Source organism: Myodes glareolus, chromosome 17 (assembly GCF_982192425.1).
Source record: "Myodes glareolus chromosome 17, mMyoGla1.1, whole genome shotgun sequence".
NCBI classification, from domain to species: Eukaryota; Metazoa; Chordata; class Mammalia; order Rodentia; family Cricetidae; genus Myodes; species Myodes glareolus.
The window spans coordinates 1,786,668-1,808,436 of NC_142042.1; the positions used below are offsets into that span (position 1 = coordinate 1,786,668).

Sequence of the window (21,769 nt, forward strand, 5' to 3'; positions counted from 1 at the left end):
GAAGAGGTGCAGAAACGTAAATTGTAAACCCAAACATCTAGAGAAAACAAGGCAAAATTGGGCCTCCACCGCCTGTGCACCTGGCAACAGCCACACCCCCGGAGCCCAGAGCTCTTTAGTTGTCCTCATTGAAGTATGTGGCATCGGTTCCCTTCAAACTGCAGCCCCTACATGAGAATATGGCTCTGACATCACTCCTCCTGGCCTTGGCCTTCCAAAGGCAAAGAAAGGAGGACATTATAGCTTCTTCTCCTTTAGAAAACCCTCAAGAAGATGTAGCTATGCTATGTATGTATTCTAATATTGAGACCCATGTGATGGAGGTGAGAGCCCATGCCTCCAGCGACCAGAGCCGGTAGGTGCTCCAGTGCACCACAGGATGTCAGCTGGGAAAGTTAAGGTAGGGAAGTAAGAAGTCTCTTTGATGTTGAGGAAAGAGAGGATGTTACAGATAATTAAAAGAGACATGCCGAAGTGAAGCCACTCCTTACAAAACAGAAAGAGAGGCATTGATGTCAGAAGGGCAGCATGCAGTACCCTGACTTGAGGCCTTTCCTTGGGGAATCTTCAGCTATCCCTAGTTTCCTGCTCTCAGGATCATATTTGACAATGGAGGGGATTGGAGCTAGTTCTTATGCACAGACAGCAAATGGCTACCCCACCACCCCAATGGTCACATGTAGACCCTACCACCTTGATGGTCACCTGTAGACCCCACCACCCTAATAGTCACCTGTAGACCCTACCATCCCGATGGTCACCTGTAGACCCCACCACCCTGATGGTCACCTGTAGACCCCACCACTCTGACAGTCACCTGTAGACTTTCCCCCACCCTGATGGTCACCTGTAGACCCCATCACCCTGATGGTCACCTGTAGATCCCACCACCCTGATGGTCACCTGTAGATCCCACCACCCTGAGGGTCACCTGTAGACCCCACCACTCTGACAGTCACCTGTAGACTTTCCCCCACCCTGATGGTCACCTGTAGACCCCACCACCCTGATGGTCACCTGTAGATCCCACCACCCTGATGGTCACCTGTAGATCCCACCACCCTGATGGTCACCTGTAGACCCCACCACCCTGATGGTCACCTGTAGATCCCACCACCCTGATGGTCACCTGTAGACCCCACCACTCCAATGGTCACCTGTAGATGCCCCCCGATGGTCACCTGTAGACCTCACCACCCTGATGGTCACCTGTAGACCCCACCACCCCAATAGTCACCTGTAGATCCCCCCACGATGGTCACCGGTAGACCCCACCACCCTGATGGTCACCTGTAGCTTCTCATGCACAGGCTGCTGATAACCACTGTGAGAAGGTCTTACTCAGTAGCTCTGAAGGAGGACCTTCCAGCCAGTGTTGAGGTGCTGGCTGAAGGATGATGATTAAGAACCTACTGTAGACCAGAAGGTGGTGGCACATACCTTTAATCCCAGCATTCTGGAGGCAGAGACTGGTCGACCTCTGTGTATTTGAGGCCAGCCTGGTCTACAGAGCAAGTCCCAAGAGAACCAGGGATGTTACTCAGAAAAACCAAAACCAAAACCAAAAAACAAAACCTACCGTAATTATGTCAAACCTGCCCAATAGGAAAAATCACCTGGGGAAGAATTCATTTGAAAAAACAGAAAATCTCAGACCCCACACCAAACTTACTCACAATCTCAAGAGAAGAAGCCAGAATACTCTTATCTAGCCAACCCTGGATGATTTGTGTGAGTGGTAGGTTTGGTGATGTCCTACCAAATCCCCATGAGCTCCCTCTAGCATCTATCATTTTCTTTGTTTGGTACCAATGTGCCTTTCAGTGTGGTGGGGGTGTTATCCAGAAACTGTGAGTGATCCCCTGTTGTACATGAATGACATCCTCTATACGGCTGGGATTATTGTTTCTGTTTACATTTTCATATTTAGCTGCTGCACAACATTTTATTCTTTCTTTTACTAGAAAAAATTTGTGGAGTGACATCTCTTTGTTATACACTGTGACAGACATGCCTGACAGCAGGAAGAAGGCAGTCCTCACTTTGTAGTATAACAATGATGGGCAGATCAATTAACAAATCATAATACAGAGATATTTTCAAGAAAAGAAGCTGGTGTGGGAGGTCCTTCTGTCTGTGTGTTGCTTTTATTGGTTAATGAATAAAGAAACTGGCTTGGCCTGATAGGGAAGAACTTAGGTAGGTGGGGAAAACTGAACTGAATGCTGGGAGAAAGAAGGTGGAGTCAGAGAGAAGCCATGTAGCCCCTACCGGAGCTAGATGGAACTTTAGCCAGAAAGCCACAGCTATGTGGTGATACACAGATTAATAGAAATGGGTTAAATTAATACGTAAGAGTTAACCAATAGGAAGTTAGAACTAATGGGCCAAGCAGTGACTTAATTAATTCAGTTTCTGTGTGATTATTTCAGGGCTGGGCAGTTGGGAACAAACAAGCAGCTCCCAGCAATGAGAAGCTGAGTTAGAGTGTGCAGTGGTAGAGGGCTTGCCTAATTAACAATCGGACCCTGGGTTCAGTTTCAGTCAATAAAAAAAGAAAAAGTTGAACTGGAGAGGTGACTCAGTCTTTAAAGACTCACAAGCAAAGCAGAAAAAGGATCCTTGAAAAAGTGGGGTTTTTTTTAGCTGACACATGAGTTAGAGTTTTCACATAGGGATGAGGTTGGAGCCCCCAGTGTGTAGGGATACTAGGTACAAGTTACCTTCCCTAGAGAGCAAGATGAACATGAAAGACACAGGATGGGAGAAACCACCATGGACTACATTCCTGCTTTGAATTTTATCATGAATCTCACGGGAGAACCATGTAAGAGTTAAGAAAGGAAATGACAAGCCGGTTTTCAACTTATGAACAAATTGACTCTGGCAACTGGCATAGAAGATTATCTGGGAGTCCAAGATCAAAAGCCAGGCCCGGTAATTCAGGTGGGGAATGAATGATGCTTAGATTGAATCCTGTTGTAAAGACAGAACTGAGAGAAGTGTGTAGAACGGAGTATTTATTCGGTGAGCTCAAGGAAACACAAACAAGTTTGATCTTTCCTTCCTTTTTCTAAGACCTTCTACCTCCCCCCCCATTTCCTTAGAACAACATTTATTTAATATTGCTTAAAAATCTATATAATATCCTTTATCACCAAAGCCTTCCCCACACACCTTAGGGCACTCAGTGAATTTTTTTTATAGAGACAGATTGTCAGGCCACACTTACAGGTCTTCCACATTTTATCATCCTCCTTGATTTAATCTTCAATGTTATTGGGAGCCCTTGCTTTGCTTCATGCTGAGATTTCAGTGATGTGGTTTATCTGGACACATTTCATTTCCTCTCCTCTCCCTGGCTGCGCATCTCAGTGCTTGTTGCTCAACTCTTGCTGTAAATGTGTGCAGAATCGTGTTTGCTTCACCCAAGTACGGCACCACAAATATTTCATGTGTAACTCTAAAGCGCTGAAATGAATTTGGCATTTCAGCCAAACATTAAATCAATAAACCATTACTGTCAATCACCAAAGAATTAAACTGAACAGTGACACTCGCTAGTGTGCTTATTTACGAGAAGGAACCACTACACATTAGCCTAAGCCCTTTCCAAATGTTCATTTTCTTTCGTTATCTTAGATGCAGATCATGCTCCATTTACCCTCTATGCCTTATGTCCTCTGCCTTCTGTGGCCTGTAGGTGTGGCTCACGTTCACCCGTGCCTAGGAAAGGCATAAACCTTGGTAAACGTTCTCTTACATGTAGGCTTGCGTTTATTTCACTTTCTATTAGGATAGTCACTCCATATTAAAACATAATTATAATTGTTCTCTATAAAAAGTCTAGTGACTTCATCAGTTTGCTCAAACCTAAATAAAGTCTGTCCCAAACAGCCCAAAGAGGGCATATGTAATGCATGTTGGCAAGGTCTCGTGTGTTCACTCTGGAGCAGGCTGCAGAAGTTGCTTGTTCTTTCCACGGCAGACCCAAGCTTGTTTATGTCAAGGGTCCTCCAACACACCCTGCCCTATCCTGTGTCAAGCTGTTCCCTGGCTCTACGATGGGAAGACAGAAACACAGTTCACGGTTTCAAGTATTGAAAACACCGTGCCCTTAAAAACTTCATTTCCAGCCAAGGTTAGTATTGTCTATCCCATAATATAAAATTGTCTACAGTAAGAATGGGAAGCTCATCTATGGAGAGAAAGCTCAATTAGGAGCACCAGCTGACTGCCTCAGCGTCCCAGTCGGTGCCTGATAGCTGCGATAACCATCCAATTTAGTCACGGCATCTTCTGCTGATATTCGCTGCTTCGCTTGGAAATCTCACCCGAGGGGACACTCTGCTCCGCCTGGACCTCACTTGGGAACTCCATCTGGCTGCCTCAGCAGGGATTCTTCAGCCTCCCTCTGCTGGGTGTTTGCCAGCCCCAATCTGATGATGTCGCCTTTTCTTGCTGTCTCAAATGTGTTCCTCCAGTCATCTCTGCCGGATGCTGCGAGCATGGAATCCGATGTTCTGGGGTCGGCTGCTGCTTCTCTCTAGATGCTGATCACTATTGACTCCTTTACCTTGTCTTGCTACAAACTGAAGAAACTCATTCAAAACCCAAAGCACGGTTCTTGCAGATCATTCTCTGTGCTGGGGAGACAGGGAGCACACAGAACTTCATGCCAATTAAATGCCACACGGTGACAGTCCAGGAGCTTCGGCACCACTCCCATGTGCTACAGTCAGATCATGGACGACTATGTCTTTACTGGTCCCATCTGTGCTCTTGGCTCCAGCAGCGCTGGTTCTATTGGATCCCAAGACACACAAAGGCCGGGTCCTAGAAACCCACAATGTGGCCAGTATTCAAAAGCAACTGTAAAGGATATCAGAACGGGCTTCACACAAATTATCTTTATATAAAAAACATTTCATTTAATAAAAACCAAGCCTTAGGACATAGTTAAAACAAGAACCACTTATATTTACAGTATTTCCTAGGCAATAAAAATCAACAAAACCGTTAGTAAACCGCAGATTCCTGAAACACATAAGCACGAATCAAGACAGGGAGATAGTTACGTCATTATAGCAAGTAAAATATAGTGAACAGAGCCTTAAGATGCCCGCACTGTGACAGTTACCTTAACACACCCCAAATACAGTTCTAAATACTGAGGGTAGGGGAAGGCTATGTCATTTTAAATATAATCTATAGACTTCTATAGCTTTCACTCCATCTTTATCTTAATTTTCAGCTTTTCTCATAAATAACAAAAGAGCAGACCAATTCAAGTCTGAATTTTCTGTGTCTTGTAGACTACTATATAACTACAAGACACATATCTACATGTACCTGTACAAGGCAATGGACCTGCCTTTCTCTTCTCTCCTGGGGAGATTGGAACAAATACAGCTTCGAATGAAAGCCCCGTCTCTGAATGCCAGCACAGCTGCTTTCTCCAGGCCCGGCGCTTACAGCAGGCTTGGCAGCCTTTCCTGTTATCCTGGCCTCACATCACAGCCTAGCGGACTTTCCTCTGCCCATTTTCATTCACACTGGTTTGTGCTGGTGCAAGAAGACAGCACTGGAGACTGGACTTTTCAGTAACTCATTTCCTCCGGTGCAAATGCCAGAGGGCTAAAGTGATACAAAACATATTACATGCAATACACACGGGACATGCTAGATATATGTAACAAGTGATATATTACACACAGTAGCTTATATATTTGTTACATTATATAAAGAACCATACACACAATACATGTAGTATCTTTACAAATATATTACATATAGCGAAAAGACTCCGTTGCATGTATGTGAAAAGGGGCAAGAACTTGTGTCTGTACATCCACTTAGCACATTAATGTTATGCAATTTCATGTGTTTAACCCATAAGTCTTATGGTTGGTGTTATAATTGGGTTAAAACCACTGATCAACTCCGCTTCTCTATATGCTGTGTGCTGGGGCAGCAGCTCAGTGGAGCTCAGTGGTTTATTGGGAGGTTTAGCCCTTGTGTCAACCCCATTACATCATGATGAGAGTGTTTACTGATGATACCGAGGACAAGGACCTTAAAGCTGCTTCACGCGTCTCTGAACCACAGGACGAGTGCACAATGCAGCAGAAGTTGGTGTTCTGGGTGAACCTGCTCTGCAGCAGACGCTTTCCCTGGACAAAAAGGTGAAGGGTCCTTTGGATTCCACTTGGTTTTGTTGAGAACCTAAATCTTCACTAAAAACTGAAGCCTGTTTTAAGAAACAGCACCAGGAGTATTTTATACAGACACACACCTTTTCTCTCGGAGTTTAGGTGAGTCACGAAAGGGCCAGTCTGGTGTCTGGACATCACCTTTGTCAAACTTTTTTTTGTTTTTTTACAGTTGCTTCATTATTATTTACATCCACTAAAGGAGCTTTACACTCTTGTGCTGAACTGAGTGTGATTAGATCACTTGGATACAGACACAAAAATCAGAAAGTTAATAATGAAATTTCCTCAGCGGAATGATAATACGGAAGCAGCTTCCCACCGAAGTCTTTCTTACTACAGACTAGTAGTCTTGTAAATAAATGTCACCACTGCTGATAACTAACTAAATCAACAGCAGCTTTCTAGGTGTCGGATGACATGGAGCTAAGAGATAGATAAAGAAAATATAGGAAAGGGGCTCTAGCCATTGTATTTCAAGAGGAAAAACCACAGAGAGTGAACGTGTTTAAGGCAGTGTGCTATGATACTGTGGGTTCCACGTAACATCAGGATGAGGGTACAGATGAGGACGCAGATAAGAATTGTCCAAGGACAAGGAGAGAACACGTGGGACATTCTGCAATGGTAGAACTGATGCCGAGGTCTTACACATACTAACACATGGGTTTGAAGTGGATTCTGCCCTTGACATTCAACTACAGGCAGTAAGGAAGTCAGTTTGAAGTCAAAACTGAGAGCTCATATCAAGTACTTGAAGACAATTCTGAACAATGAATTAATCAGTCATTGCTTACTGATCTGACACATTGCATATATTTCAGAGAGATTATCACAATAACTCTACAGGAAGCACTGTTTTCAGCTCATGGGTAGGATAACTTGAGACCTAGTGATATATAATAAAGCTTTCTCAAGGGCACAGGACCTGTGCATGGTGTATGATGAGTCAAATCCAACTTTGCTTCAAAGCCCATGCTCCTGCTCTGTCACCTGGTCCTGTAAATGGAGTGTCCTTGCAGCAACCATAAGTGGTCCTGATGGGGAACACTGTGCAGAACTCAGTCTGTGAGGATGAAATGGTAGATGACAGATAGATACCCATGGCGGTGAGCAATGGTCATTTCTCTGGTGGTGGCATTTACCCTGCGCTCAGTGGTGGTCACTGATCTTAACTCTCAGAAGAGGGTGGTACAAATGACCGGCTAGCGGCTACTGAAAACTGCTGTAAAAACAGATAAAAATAAAGCTGTGGGAGTCGACAGCAGATTCGCAGACCACACCACTTAGTTATAGGTGGACAGAGTGCACCCGGTACAGGCTCCCAGGGCGAAACAACAGATCCCAGAGTCTCATGTTTTCTTGAGACGCCCACAGAGGTGACTGTGTGGTGCTGTGAGTGCCTAGGTAGACACTGAATCTTTGCTGAACTAAGGGAATGGGGGCTGGGAAAAGAAATCCAGAGGGCAGGTTGAGGAAGGAAAAAGAGGCTGTTGGATTTACAAGCAGGTAAAGGTGTACCACATGGACACTGTTAAAGAACTCAGATAGTTTTTAAAGTTAACTATTTCAATATAGACAAAATTATTTTATTTTATAAAGTCACAGACTTAGTTAGATGTAGAATAACTGATAAATAATTTAAAATCTTATTACTTTTGCCCTTTTTGTGTGTGTGCTGCCTGAGCACAAATTGTGAGAAATCTTAAGTTGATGTTGACTCAAAAGTAAGATTGGACTGGAACCATGGTTAGCTGGCAGTATCTGGTTTTCCTTTTTATGGCTTTAGCTGAACATTTAGTCATCTGGCCTTGGAACTGTTAGTGACACTTGGAAGGTGCCCTTAGCTGAACTGCTCCCTTTAAGAGCAGAGAGACAATGTTGCAATTCGTGAATTACTGAAGGTCCTATCGCCAGAAGCCTTGCTGAGAAGGACATACAAGTCTGTGGTGTCCCATGGCAGCTTGGCACAAACACTGCACGATGCCCCTGCTTTCCCATGTGTTATTTTAAATCTCGTTAAGTTCATAGCTTATTAGATAGACACTTGCTCTCAACACCTGAATGCTTTCCTGTTAAAAAGTTACGCTCCTTTTTCAAACTTATGTAGAGGAATCAAACTGCTAAAACACGTGACGATGTCCTGGCGAGGCTGGAGTTGGAGACACTGCTGTACCAAGTCCGTCTGTGCTGCTCACCAGAAGAGTCTGTGCAATTCTGCCCCACTTCTCAAGCGCAGAGTCCCAGTCCTTCACGGGGCCAATCAGCATCCAGAAGTTCAAGTTATCGTAAGAAAGTTTGTCTCTGTGTGTTTAATGGCAAGAAAAGAATTCAAACATGTGGCCCGAAGAAGAAAAAAATCCAAAATACTCTGTTTTCTTTCTTGGGGAAGAAATTCACAGACCCAGGCAAGCAGGGACTGCAGTGAAAGTCCACCTCGGGGTGTTTGTCATCTGTCAAAACACAGAGAGAGAGAGACCTGTAAGTATAGTGGGAATGACTCTTAACATGTTTGTGTATAGAGTAAATTAACATACAAATAAGAAATGCATATGCCATCTAGAGCCAAAACACGTGTGTAGAAATTAGGTGTGCTTTGTAAATAAGGTCACTTATGGGTACGTCAAATACAGATTGTCGTGCGTTCAGCAAGTCTCAAGGAGTAGGTAACTGTGATTCTAAAATAAGGAAGAGTGGCATTGAGGACCCTGTAAAATGCAGCCTTTCCCATACCAAACCAGCTAAGTTCTTCTGCCAGATTTTAAGGTGATGTGCCATGCTGGGTAGAAGGAAGCGACTCAGTTTTTCACTGACAGATTTCGAATCTTTATTTCTTCTAGCAAGTATGGACTGCGTGTGTTTTTCAAGAACATTATATATTATGCATCACAAGCTCCTTTAAATCTTCTTAAGCTAAAATAAAATACAAGTATAAGAAAAAGTAATCTCATAGCTAAGTGTGATGTCTCCTGCTTGTAATTCCAGCACTCAGGAGCCTAAGAAAAGAGAACACAGAGTTCAAAGCAACATAAAGAGTTTGAGATGAGCCAGGACTGCAAAATCCCTATCAAGCAAACACCACCACCACCACCCAAACCAACTAAACAAAGCACTGGCAGCAACAACAACAGCAACAACAAATCTCTCCATATTCGGGCTTCCAGTTATAGCACTGATATTTACATGGTACCCAGGGTGATTGCAAATTCTGGTGGAGGGAGCTACAGTGTGCTCCTTGATAAACTCTTGGGTACAGCATATGTTAACTTTCTAAAGTGTTTTCAAATAGTCCGAGAAGTGCATGTTTTACATTGAAGAAATGAGAACAAGATAAAAAAAAAAAAACATACATGTACCAAATTCCTAAAAAGCCATGCAATAAATATACCAGACAGAGTTTTTAGAAGTACAGAGAGAGACTAGAAGTATGGTTCAGCTGTTAAAAGCACTTTCTGCTACTGCAGAGGATCTGAATTCAGTTCCTAGGGTTGATATTGGGTGTCTCACCATCGCCTGTCACTCCAGCTCCAGAGGATCTTATGCCCTCTACTGGCCTCTGCAGGCATCTGCACTCACACGCACACGCACACACACACACACACACACACACACACACACACACACACAGTTTGAAAAGTGCCTAAAAAAGAACTCCACTGTGCCAAATCCCCTGAGTTTCCCATTTTTTCCCACTTTCCAAAATCTCTATGCAGAGCCTGGCTTATTTTTTTTCTCTTTAATAAGGAAAAACTGTAGTCAAATTTATTTTAAAAATTAAAGACAAGGGCCTCGAGAACTGATTTAGGGTTATGATTTCTTGCTGTGCAAGAACATGACAAGAGTTTAGAACTCAGCACACACAAAACAAGCCAGGTAAACTACACACACCCGTGCCCTCACTAGGCCTTGCTGATTTCAACCTAGCTGTAAGTTCAGGGAGAGATCCTACCTTAAAGGAATAAGTAAATGACCTAGAGAGATGGTGAAGAGGTTAAGGAAGGAATAAGTAAGGATGATAGAGGAGGACACTCATTACCCTCTTTTGGTTTCCATATGCAAATATAGACAGACAGGCACACAGACAGACAGACAGACAGACAGACAGACACACACACACACACACACACACACACCCCTAAACATCTACTCACACAGACACATGCACAGTCATATAAACACACTAACAAAATAAATGATATTTTTAAAAGCCTTAGGGAGAAACCAGCAAAAAAGAGGTGGAAATAAGTTTCCCTCTGCCTTCCTTTCATGCTCTGTAACAAGGAAGAACAGAGTCATGGCATGCCTGGGTGTGCATATTTGGTCTCACAGATGCTAAATGAAGGGCACACGTGCATAAGTTTGGTGCCCGTAGAGTCCAGAAGAGTGGGTCAGCTCCCTGGATGTGGAACTGCAGGCAGCTGTGAGTTGCCTAACATGAATGCTGGGAACTGAGCCCAGGTCCACCGCAAGAGGTGCCAGTGCTCTTTACCACTGAGTCTTCTCCCCGGCTCCAGCCTTACGGCCTGTAAGCTTTCCCGGAGTCCACCAGCGTATTCTTGCTGGTCTAGTTTCCAACTTCATGGAGAAACATAATCGGTTCTTTCCTTTGTAAAACTGAATCGATTCTCTCTCAGTTACCACAACCAGGAAGTGATAAATGGCAGAGTTATCAAGCTCTTGAACGTCCACATTCACAGTAACACCGTGTACTGAGAAGAGGTTCCTTTTCACATCCGGAAAACCAGAGAATGGAATACAGGGAGCACACTGGCTTCCCACGTACTTGATAAGCCGAGTGTGTTGTCTTTAAGAACAGGGAAACCCTTTTCTTCGCATCCTCTCTTTTGGACATAGGTTACAGAGTACAATCAAGCTGGCAGACTTCAATCAGTCTACCCATGGCTCTGGAGTCCCTAACAGACACACGGAAGACAGTGTTACGGGGGAGAACTGATGTTCTAAATTTAACAGCGTCAACCACACATCTCGCTCTTCATTTTGCTCTGCTTTCCAGAGTGTTTGTTCACTGGAGGGCACATTTCATACAAATCAAATCAAATCCAAAGGGGAACCGAGAGCGTGCCAGCCATGTGGCCAAGACACTGGGTTCTGGTGTCTAATTAAAACACTGACTCGGTCGTCAAACACTTATTATGCATCTTGTTATGAGCTCTCAATGGTGGGCAGGGTAGAGGAGCTGATTTGTCTTAAGTCCAAGCTGGAACCAGTCTCCGTGGAAGGAGGTGTCTGAAGGGTTTTCACAAAAGAAAGCTACTCTGTCAAGCTTGGCTTTCCTGGATCAAAATGAGTGTGATGACTTCCGTGTGTGTGTGTGTGTGTGTGTAGGTCAAGGAAAAGTCTTGAGTGCTGGTCCTCAGGTAACTTCCCCTTTTAGATTGAGACCGTGTTAGCTGGCCAGCGAACTCCAGGATTCCACTGTCTCCCCCCGCCCCTCTCTCCATCACTGAGATTACAGGTGCACACCACACCTGGCTTTTGACGTGCGTTCTGGGTGTTGAACCAAAGTCCTCACGCTTGAGGCAAGCTCTTACAGACTGAGCCATCTCCTCAGTCCTTACCTTTTGATTCTCAGAGGCATTTTTGCCTTCGTATCAGTAGACAGACCCGAGTCAAGGACAAAGGCTTTTTGGTTGAGCTGGCCGCCCCTCCATCTTACCTTTCCAGCTGGTCACTCCACATCAGAGCCGAGGAGCCTGGGCGGGGCAGGGAGGTGGAGCTGGAAGCATAGCTGGTGTGGTTCCTGATCTGTGGGCAGACAGAGGTGTCAGAGGAGAGAGCTGTTCTTGGGTTCTTTACCTCAGATGATGTTCCCTCAAACATGCTGACAGGAAACCAAAGCCCACACATTGACTCGCAGAGGGCATGGTAAAGAAGCAATGTGCTTTAGATTATCTTCCCAAGACCACCACTCTCCTACCATCACGCTAAGAACGCGAGACACTCTGCTTCCTCCACATCCACGTTTGAAATGATTTCTGTCTGTAAAGTGGTTACTCAGCACTTGCTCAACCCTGAATAAAAATGTAATACACTCTGAAAACATAGTTCACTTTAATGCATTTATCGGTAACATTCTTACAAGAAAAAGCAGAATAAAATGAAGTTGTTGCAAGAAAAAAAATTATCCAGAAAGAAATGGAGTTGTTTTGCTACCCAGAGCATTGGTTTAGTTTCAAAGTCATCAAAACAGCACACCTGTGCAAAACACATGGCATTGCTTAGCCTTCCCACTCCAGCTGTGTTAAGGAAATGCTGGAGCCCGTGGAAGTGGATCCATTCTGCCTTGACCAAAGGTCAGAGAGGTCAGGCCTACTCCTATTCCTTGAAGGTTATGGCAGGAGAATTGACCCAGGGTATAACTATCTACAGGTTGTTTGGCCTAGGGTGTGATCACTGCATGTCTTGCCTAAACAACAGAATACTTAACTCAGGGTGTTTTGGGTATTGAAGAGGTAATTGCTCTGTTTGTTCTTTGTATCTTGGTAAAGAAGTCTTTTGCCTCCTCCCTCTGCTTTTGGAGTGGAGTGTATAAACCATATGGAAAATAAATGTGGACAGACTCAATATTCACTGAGTTGCCCTCCAGACTATTCTGTGTCTCTGTCTACTTCTTTTGTATCTCTGTTTTGTCTGCCTGACATCTCTAGTACACATGCTCCCCCCGGAGTGTACACACCCCATCGAGGCTGGACCCAACAGATGTTACCCCAACATGGGACCCCAACATGGAAATGGGTGAACTCGTAAGGAAAGGGAGTCTGGATGCCTATGGAATGACATCTTTCTCACAGTGCAGAGAAAACAGAAGATTGGCAACAGTGTTCATTCAAACAAAACACTGGGTCAGTGGTCAGACTGGGGAGTGAGCAGTGTGCTTTCCCATTTCTTCTGCAAGGCCCTCCCTGTCCTTGTATTCTTGTAGGGAAAGGTTCTGGCCTTAGTTTATTGCCAGTCGAATAATGGTCCTTAATTAGAGCCCTGCTTCCTATGTAAACACATTTGAGCCTGCCACATTTGTTGACCACATCCTAGCGGTGGGCAAAGTTTCAGAATCTGGTATCAAGCAGCAGAATGGGAACACTGATGTATGGGGCTGTAACAGTGTGTACTAGTCCCTGTCTGTCCATCCAGGCCTACAGCTCCTGCACCAGGCATGAACCTAACCAGAGCCACGGACTTGGAACAGTAAGGCATCAGGGTGAACACATCAGTTGTAATACGTGCACCTCCTTGGTTAGGGCAGCAGTCATGGGTGCTACCATGAGCGGGGGAGGGGGAGTAAAAACTTGCTTCCACTTCTTCCCAATTCTGTTGTAAATTCCCATAAAAATAAGTCTGACTTTGAAATAGTTCTATATTTGAATGATGGATGGTTTAACCTACTAAATGGTTTTTCAGGTAATGGTTTATCCTCCATAGTTTTCTTCTCTCAAGCATGCCCTCTGTGCCATTTCTAAGACAAATATCAGTAAGTCCTAAAGATCTGTCCGTTTTCATTGTAACCAGCTAGAACTCTGATATACTCAAGGTGCCAGCAGGTAGTTCCAGCCATCCTTGCTCCGCTCCCTCAACCTGTTGTAGGATTGGTGTGTGAAGTGAGGATGAAGGCTGTATCTTGGGAAAAACCAGGAAGGGAACAGCAGGACAAAGACACCAACAGGGTTTGAAGGTCAGTGGAGCCTCACCTCTGCCTGATCTGTAGGACAGCTCTGGACTGGGAATGATCCTCACAGCTTGCCCCACATCGGGACAAAGGTTCTGGGCCTTTCTTCTCCCACACCCATCAGCATTTCTGATCCCTCTGGCTGTACCTTTCAGTAAGCCTCTGCACAGCACACTGTACGCGGTTAGCACTGACAGGCTGAGGCTCTGTGCAGAGACAGGAAGGACTTCAGAAAGAAAGTCAGCCATCAGCCTGCACCAGATGTGCCCTCTGGCAAGTTGTGCGTAGAGGCTGTGGGAAGGCGGCCTGTTCTAAGAATGGGGCACGCTGGGAAGAGTGTCTCGTGAAAAACAGCCTCCTCTGACCACTGTGATCCATTCCTCTTCGCTAGAGGTTAAGCTTTTAGACTATGTTGAGCCACGGTGTTTAAAAGCTCATCAGCGCTTGGGAGGCAGAGGCTGAAGAGTGAAAGTGTATGGCCAGCCCGGGATTTATTTAGGGTAGGGGAGAATTATAAAGTGGAAGCAGCCTCCTGAAGCTTTCCCTGCTTTTAATATCATTTCATGTTTAACTCCTCATATGCACCGCCTCCCACGACACCTCCAAAATGGTACAGTCAACTGCAAATAGACCTCTTAGATACCTCAGCTCTCCACAGCAGAACTCAGCCTTTGTATTGACAGAGGACTTCCTAGAACTAAGCCCCTCATTCTGTCTTCCAGTAATCTCATAGGGTGGCAAAGTGTTTCCCCCACCATTAAATGCAATGTACCCATTTCTCTCTGAGTACGGGAGTGTCTTGTGACGATATATCAAGGACCAAGGTGAGACACTGAATACTACCCACCCCTGTGCATGCCAGCAAGTTGGAGGTTGACTTTTCCGTGGCAACTGTGGCAAATGTGTCAACATATCAGTCCCTTGAGGACACCTTGACACAGCCAGTGCTGGATCTCCTCCGTGGGTGGCCTGAGGAGCTTGTGGTTGCTGGAGGTTTGACTGAGGGTTACTGACACCTCTATTTGTGGATGGAAAAATAGATTACAAAAACCCTACTGAACACTCAGAGACTACTTGCAATTATACCAGACAGTAATTTTGAAACTTAACCATCATTTTACTTTCACAGGATCCCATAGAAAAAACATTGCTCCCATGACAGCTGGAAATAATTCTAGAAGACAATGTACCCTCTCCCAACAAAGTTTGTCCTCAGGATTAGGGACATCAATCAGTAATTGATTGTAATGAATGTAGGGTTGGGGATTGGGGAGAAAATTATGTAAACTCAGGGATATCTCTAAAAAAAAAGAAATTGGATGGGATAATAGATCAGTGTGAGCTTACTCAAACTAATAATAATAGTGAGTAATGAGTGAATACTTGTGAGTTATTATTTATAGGCAATTTACATTGGTATAGATTCTTGTATTTTGATACAAGCTTAAATTATATTGAATATACTCCTATTTTTGTCTACAATATTTGTATATGTAGGCAAAGTTACTTTATCATTTTGTATGAATGCATGCTTCTACCTCTGCCTAAGACATTTTGTATATTGATACAATTTTAGAATACATTTATCATATTGCACTATACATTTCTACCTCTGATCAAGATACTTATACATTGTTTACATTTTGAGATCACTGTAATCATTTGTTGCACAGTTGTTTAAAGATTATTTAATATTCTAATATGAAGTCTTAGTCTTTAAGTTATGTAGGTCTTAAGATTCATAGGTCAATAGTCATCCATGTTTGTCACACTTATAGTTAGACCAATCAGGCTCTTTAGATACATAGAGCTTGTATTCTGCATAGATGGGTAATCTTCAACCACTTCAAAGAACTTTAGAATATTGCATTTAAATAACTTTGGGTTCTGTTGACATGAGACACGATTGCTCCTGGCAACACCAGTCTATTCCCAAGAGAATGTTGAGCACTGAAGACACTCCACTTGGAACTTGTTTTCTTTTTGGCAAAACTGGCCTTTGGGCAAGGAATTGTGCCTGCATTGACCACTGGCAAAATGTGCAATGTCCGGACAGAACAAGCAGGATACAAAAAAAAAAAAAAGACTGTCAAATCTTGCCAAGACAGGGTAAGACGGTTTTAAAAAATTTCCTACCTCTAAAAATGGTCTGTCAGTTACTCTAGGCCTTAGCCAAAGTTGGTTGCTCCACCATTGCAAATGAGACTTTGGGTGATTGCCCAGGTAGCCAGTTGTCTCTGTCATTTATTGCACATTTTGGAAGTTGCTTGATTGCACTTCCTGCTTAGTAATATTATTTTCCTTCTCGGGTCTTCGATGGGGTTGAAGACTACATAGTTTTCTTCATACAAGTTGACTACATACAAGTCATGATCAAATTATTTATAATACAAGATTTAAACTCTTTATGATAAGATAATTATTAAGACATTTATCACATGGTTCTTGCTTAATATTGTTTATACTGGTTGTAATTCTAATTTTTATACCTGATATTTGTTCTTATTGTATATAATTTTGTAAAAGACTTAGAATTTTCTTATTTAAACTAAAGGGGGAGGTTCTGTAGGAATTCCTACCTCCAGTAGCCTTTAAGTTACTTGGCCACTTGGATGTGGCCTCTTATACTGTATATGCCCATGTAAAGTGCACATCTGGCCTCTTTTCCTGCTGTGAATTTTGGTTGCTGTTCCGCGTTCCAGCAGAGGACTGTGATCTGTGAGTGTACTCCTAAATAAATAACCCTCTATTACACTCAATTCTGAGCTAGTGTGGGATTTCTTTTAATCATCCTTCTTCATATTTGCACTGCATCTGTGGGCAGACCCCTGTGCTAGTCTGTCTGTGAGGGCCCTGTCTGCCTGGACTCCTCAACTAACTGACTTATTCCATCCTGGTCCTGACATCTCATGGCTGGGACAGTCTACACAGAGACCTCAGGACTCATGTAAACATTAGCTTCATGTTTTGAAGAGGCCAAGAGGAAACTTGGTAGAATTCTCTCCCATCGTCTCTAGTCACCTGTATTCTTACTACAATTATGCTCTCCCATAGCTGCCCATCCCTCTTCTGCCTCTTGTTCACTGGCTCCTTTCAACCCCTTCTGAATATGAATCATTCTCTTTGATTCCTTCCCTGAAAAACCATAATCATAATGTACTTTTCCTCTGGTAAGCATTGTTCAAAACATTTTACCAATTTTAATTAATTTAAATATCACCGTCTTCCCATGAGATCAGAGGAACTGAAACACAGATAAGTAACCCAGGGTCACCTACAGGATGTGCAGAGTTTGATTCAAACCACACATGCATAATGATACATTACCAATTTATAGCTAATATCATGGATGTGTTACTTCCTCTAACCCCCCTCTCTGAATTTCACTCAATGTTAATAAAAATTGATCTGTTAGTAACTTTCAGTATTTATTGTCATTTCTGGTACTGTAGCTGACAAGCCAAGTATGCCTGTTTTGTGGATTAAGCTCTAACATTTATGAACTTGGCTGTTCCTTTTTATATAGAAATAGCAAAACCTCATTATCTGGAATGAAGACATTGTTCTAATGAGGGAATACAGTAAATTTTCTTTATATGACACTTAAAAGAGAAATTAGCCATTTGATCAATTAGTAATTAATAACTAAATATACATGATAGAGATGGAATTGAAGGGAAATGTAGGTACTTTAGGATGTTGAAATGGGAAAACAAACCCCTCATGGCCAATGGCTTTTCATAATTCAGATAATAATATACAGGCATAGATAGATAGATAGATAGATAGATAGATAGATAGATAGATAGATAGTCTGATTTCTACCTTGAAGAATTATGGCATGGTAGAGAGTCAATTAGGATGACCAGAAACAGTAGAAAGGAGATCTAATGGCAGGAGAAGAGAACACAGTGGAGCCTGTCTTCACCCCGAATTGGAACTCGCAGCTCATCCTAAGGGAGGGTCTGCTCTTAGTCACAGGGCCAACTACGCACAGCAGGGCGGTGATCCTGTGCATAAGCAAAACTGCACTTTTTAGAGCTAGAAGGAGCTTTGGGGATCACGGAACCCAGCGCCTTTACACATGGGGATGTGAAGCCAAGCTGTTCTTATGGCAACAAAGCTGGATTTTAGAAAAGTTTGTCCGGAATCCAGTTTCCTCATGTTTGTTCTACATGAGCCCAAGAATAGATCGGCAGATTTCATCTACTTATAAACAGCCCAGAGCATCAACTGTCCAGTAAAACAGAGAACGGAGAGAGCAGAGGATGGGAGGGGAGGTAAGGGAGAGAGAATGTGAATTAATGACCAGAGTGGAAGCTGACCAGGGACCTGGCCAGTGTTGTTGTCATCAGCCCCAGAGTTCATCGGGTTTTGTTTTGCAGCCTAATTACTCCAGGGCATTCAAACGAGTGGGCTTGTGTTTTTAACCTAGTATCTGTAAACAGAGATTATCTCCATTCACAGGCAAATGTTGTTGATAATGATGCTTCAATGAATTAAGGGAGCTGCTCAAATCTAGATCAAGAACCACAACCAGAAACCAAGACTTCTGGTCCTCATGGGCTCTGCTGCTCTCTGCAGAGTTTAAGGTTAAAATGGATTATTCTACAGTGAGAATAGGGGAGGTAAGTCACCCCAAGTAAGGAGCAGCCTCTTGTCAGGTTTCTTAACTCCATCCTGGTCTTTCTGTAGTGAACTTATCATTCTGGCCACCCTACATGGAGACCACTCCCAACCCCTCAGAGCTTCCCTGTTCCTTCCTGATCTTCTCAGAACCCAAATCACCCTGAGAGGGAGCAAGAGGGCGTCCCATGCAAGTGCCTTGGCCCTGGCTACTGTAAGTCTGACTCCAGACAGATCAATATTTCTCTCCATCATTGAGTGGTCTGGGAGTGCACAGCCTCTTTCCACAGTCCCAAATTTTTCCCTTGTTTCCAGGTTTTGTGACTCCAGGACTACTGCTTGAATCTGGGTATATTCAGTGGTATTCTGTGCTTTTGCAAAAACACTAATGTGCATTCTAAATAGAATAAATCATCATTATGCTTCTTGCATTAACATAAGTTCACGATGCCCTGAGAGCTTAGAGAGGGGGATCTATAAAAGTGATTTAGGAGATCTGGGGCTCCCTGGGAAATGGAACCGATTGTGAGGAGGAGTGCAGAAGAAGGGCTAAGTTCTTAAAGGCACAGCAGCAGGCCTGAGCCAACACTGCCTGCCACAGGGGCCATCCACATTGTCCTAAGACTGAGTGAGGTGGATGGTGTCTGGTGAAGCATAACACCTCCCCTCCACAGGTGCACAAGACTTTCACACACATTTTGAGGGTCACATGTAATAATTATCTGTAAAAGTCTGAGGAGGAAGAAAGTCCAAGGTGAAGTCAATTATCCTGTAGGAGGAGCCCCTGGGAAAGGCTGGGAAGAGCCATCACCTACTGACCTGTGTGACCACACCTGGACTTTTTGCTTTTATACCAGGTACCATAGAACCTGATGCTGAGCATGGCCCTCACCCCAGAGCGGTCTTCATTTCACATTGTGAAGTAGGAGACTTGGTGTTCTCCTGGAAAATCACAGCAGCATCGCAGAAAGCAAAGAAAGCTGCTTGTAAGTGTGAGCAGCCCTGTGTGGGACTGCCCAGAAGCAGGGGATTCTCTGTGACGAGTTAACAGTTCTTCCCACAGAGCTTGATAAGTATCTGTGGACACTATACTTCCACACTCTATACTGCAGTGAGTTTTCACTTCCTCTTCAAGTGCTTATTTTCCAGGAGGATATGCATGATTTATTTGAACATTAAGTCATTTAAAAATTCATATTCCAAAATAGTGTAAGAAAAAAATAAGAACAATAAAAATACTTATTCCAAATGCTTAGTCCTGAAATTATATATATACAAGTGATTCTAAATAGACTAAGCAGATTATATATATATTAATAATAATTAAAGAAAAAGAGATTATGATTTCAAGAGAGAGCGAGAACAGGGAAATAGGAAGGGGTAGAGGGAGAAAAGGAAAAGGGAAAATTATACTTTAATTTTAAAAACCAAAAACAAAAATTTTAATATAGTATCTAAAGCAAGCTTGCTATTATGTAATAATCTCAATTTAACAAAAATTGAAGGAATTAATTTGAACATTACCTTAATTTTTAAAATGTCAACAGCAAAAAATAAGACAGAAAAAATACATCCATATGCTAACTGACAAGTTGAAATGATTCTTATTTTTTAAATATTTGTCTGTGTGTGTGGGGGGGGGTGGAGTACATGTCTGTGCCCATGAAGACTTAGACGAGGGTGTCAGATCCCCCAGAACTGGAGTTACAGCTGTGAGCCTCCATATGGGTCCTGAGGACAGAGCTTGGGTCCTCTGCAAGAGTGGCCAGTGCTCTTAGCTGCTGAGCTATCTCTCCAGCATCAATTCTGTTTTAAAAAGAGAAATCCTGCTGGGGAATCTCTTCCTCCATAAACCATGGCACATTTTCAGTTCCTCCTTTATATTTCCTGCACCATCATGCGGACACAGGTTCTTTCAGAAAGTAGCTTATGTTTTGTTGCCTCTGGTCTTTGTTATACGTCCCCATATCCATCTCCCGTATAAGAAAGCCAGCAAGGAGCGTTTCCCCCATGGATCCCGTCTAGACACCTCTCAGTGCTGAACTGTGACCTGGAAGTGTGAGGCCAATAAATCTTCTCCTCCCCAAACTGCTGTTTCTCACAATGGCAGAGTAGAAACTGGAACATGCTGTATGATTGTGTGTAAGCCTGAAAGGGTTGGTGTGTCTGAATTGCTCGGAGCAAAGCTGTGGCCCAAGGTAAGTGCTCAGGAGTTAGTCGGTCCCTTTCAGCTGTGTTGGATATGGCATTTATTACCCTGCCCACAATTCTAGGAAATTGTGGAAAGTCCGTAGCCATCACCTCAGCTGAAGGGATAACCATGAATCTTTTTATATATATTTTGTATAAGGATTCTGTTCATTGCTGTCCAACTTGACTATACAGGCATGTACATTCAAGTCATAAGTTAGTCAGTGACCTATGACCTTGTCAATCAAGCAGCAAATTGTTGATTTGATGGTTCTTATTGGTTGTCAACTTGAACAAGAAATAAACCTCTGACAGGTCCATGGGGGAGTTTCTAGACTGAGTAAGTTAAGGAGGGGAGACCCATCTTGGCTGTGGGTGGCACCATCCATAGACAAGAACAAAGCAAGCTGGCTGTGGATGCAATGTGACCTCACATTCCTGCCACGGTGACTGTCATAGTTCGGATGTGAAATGTCTGCCTGGGGCTCAGGTATCATCAGAATCTTTAGTCCCAGCATCAGTTTTAGGAGCCCGATGAGCTTCAGGAGGGAAGACATGGCTGTCATGGTTGGGTCATGAAGGTATCTCAAAAGTTTTGCGTCCTCTCAAACTATGAACCCAAACTAATCCTTTCTCCCATGAGCTGCTTTCTATTTAGTTTTGGTCACAAAAACAAGAGAGGTAACTAAAGAGAGAGCCTAGGGACTCACAGCCTAGCTATTGACTTGCTTAGTTACTTTTCTTGGCAAACCTGGAAGTACAGGGCTCAGGCAGAACTGGGGACATGCGCCATCAGCCCCACAAGAAGGGCCAGGCCCAAAGGGTTACAGAGCCTTCTGTAACAGTGCCACCAAACAGGGGCCACTTCTTCCAATATATGAACTTGGGGGGATGCTTCACAATCAATAACATCAACTTAAATGAAAATATCTTTAAAAGAAAGCATTGTTTTGTAAAAGATAACTAAAAAACAAGTTGTGCAGATTACAAAAATTGGAAAGTTTTGATGACAAAAATAAATCTACAAATACTTGAACTATATTAGAAAAAAATTGTC

At 43.4% G+C, this 21,769-nt stretch overlaps 1 protein-coding gene across 2 annotated transcripts in view; it reads right to left on the reverse strand.

Moving 5' to 3' along the window:
- Positions 1-4,905: 4,905 nt before the first annotated feature.
- The window catches only part of Ptger3 (prostaglandin E receptor 3), a 69,267-nt gene continuing 52,403 nt past the window's right edge, over positions 4,906-21,769 (reverse strand). The window contains exons 3-4 of one of the 2 annotated variants that reach the window (XM_085677495.2): positions 11,890-11,978; positions 4,906-8,665 (exon numbers count right to left, since the gene is read on the reverse strand). In XM_085677495.2, the coding sequence (XP_085533621.1) occupies positions 8,662-8,665; positions 11,890-11,978 (93 nt within the window). In that variant the 3' untranslated portion in view covers positions 4,906-8,661. Of the gene's footprint in view, positions 8,666-11,885; positions 11,979-21,769 lie in introns of those variants that run through there. The other variant, XM_085677496.2, reaches the window with a different exon arrangement.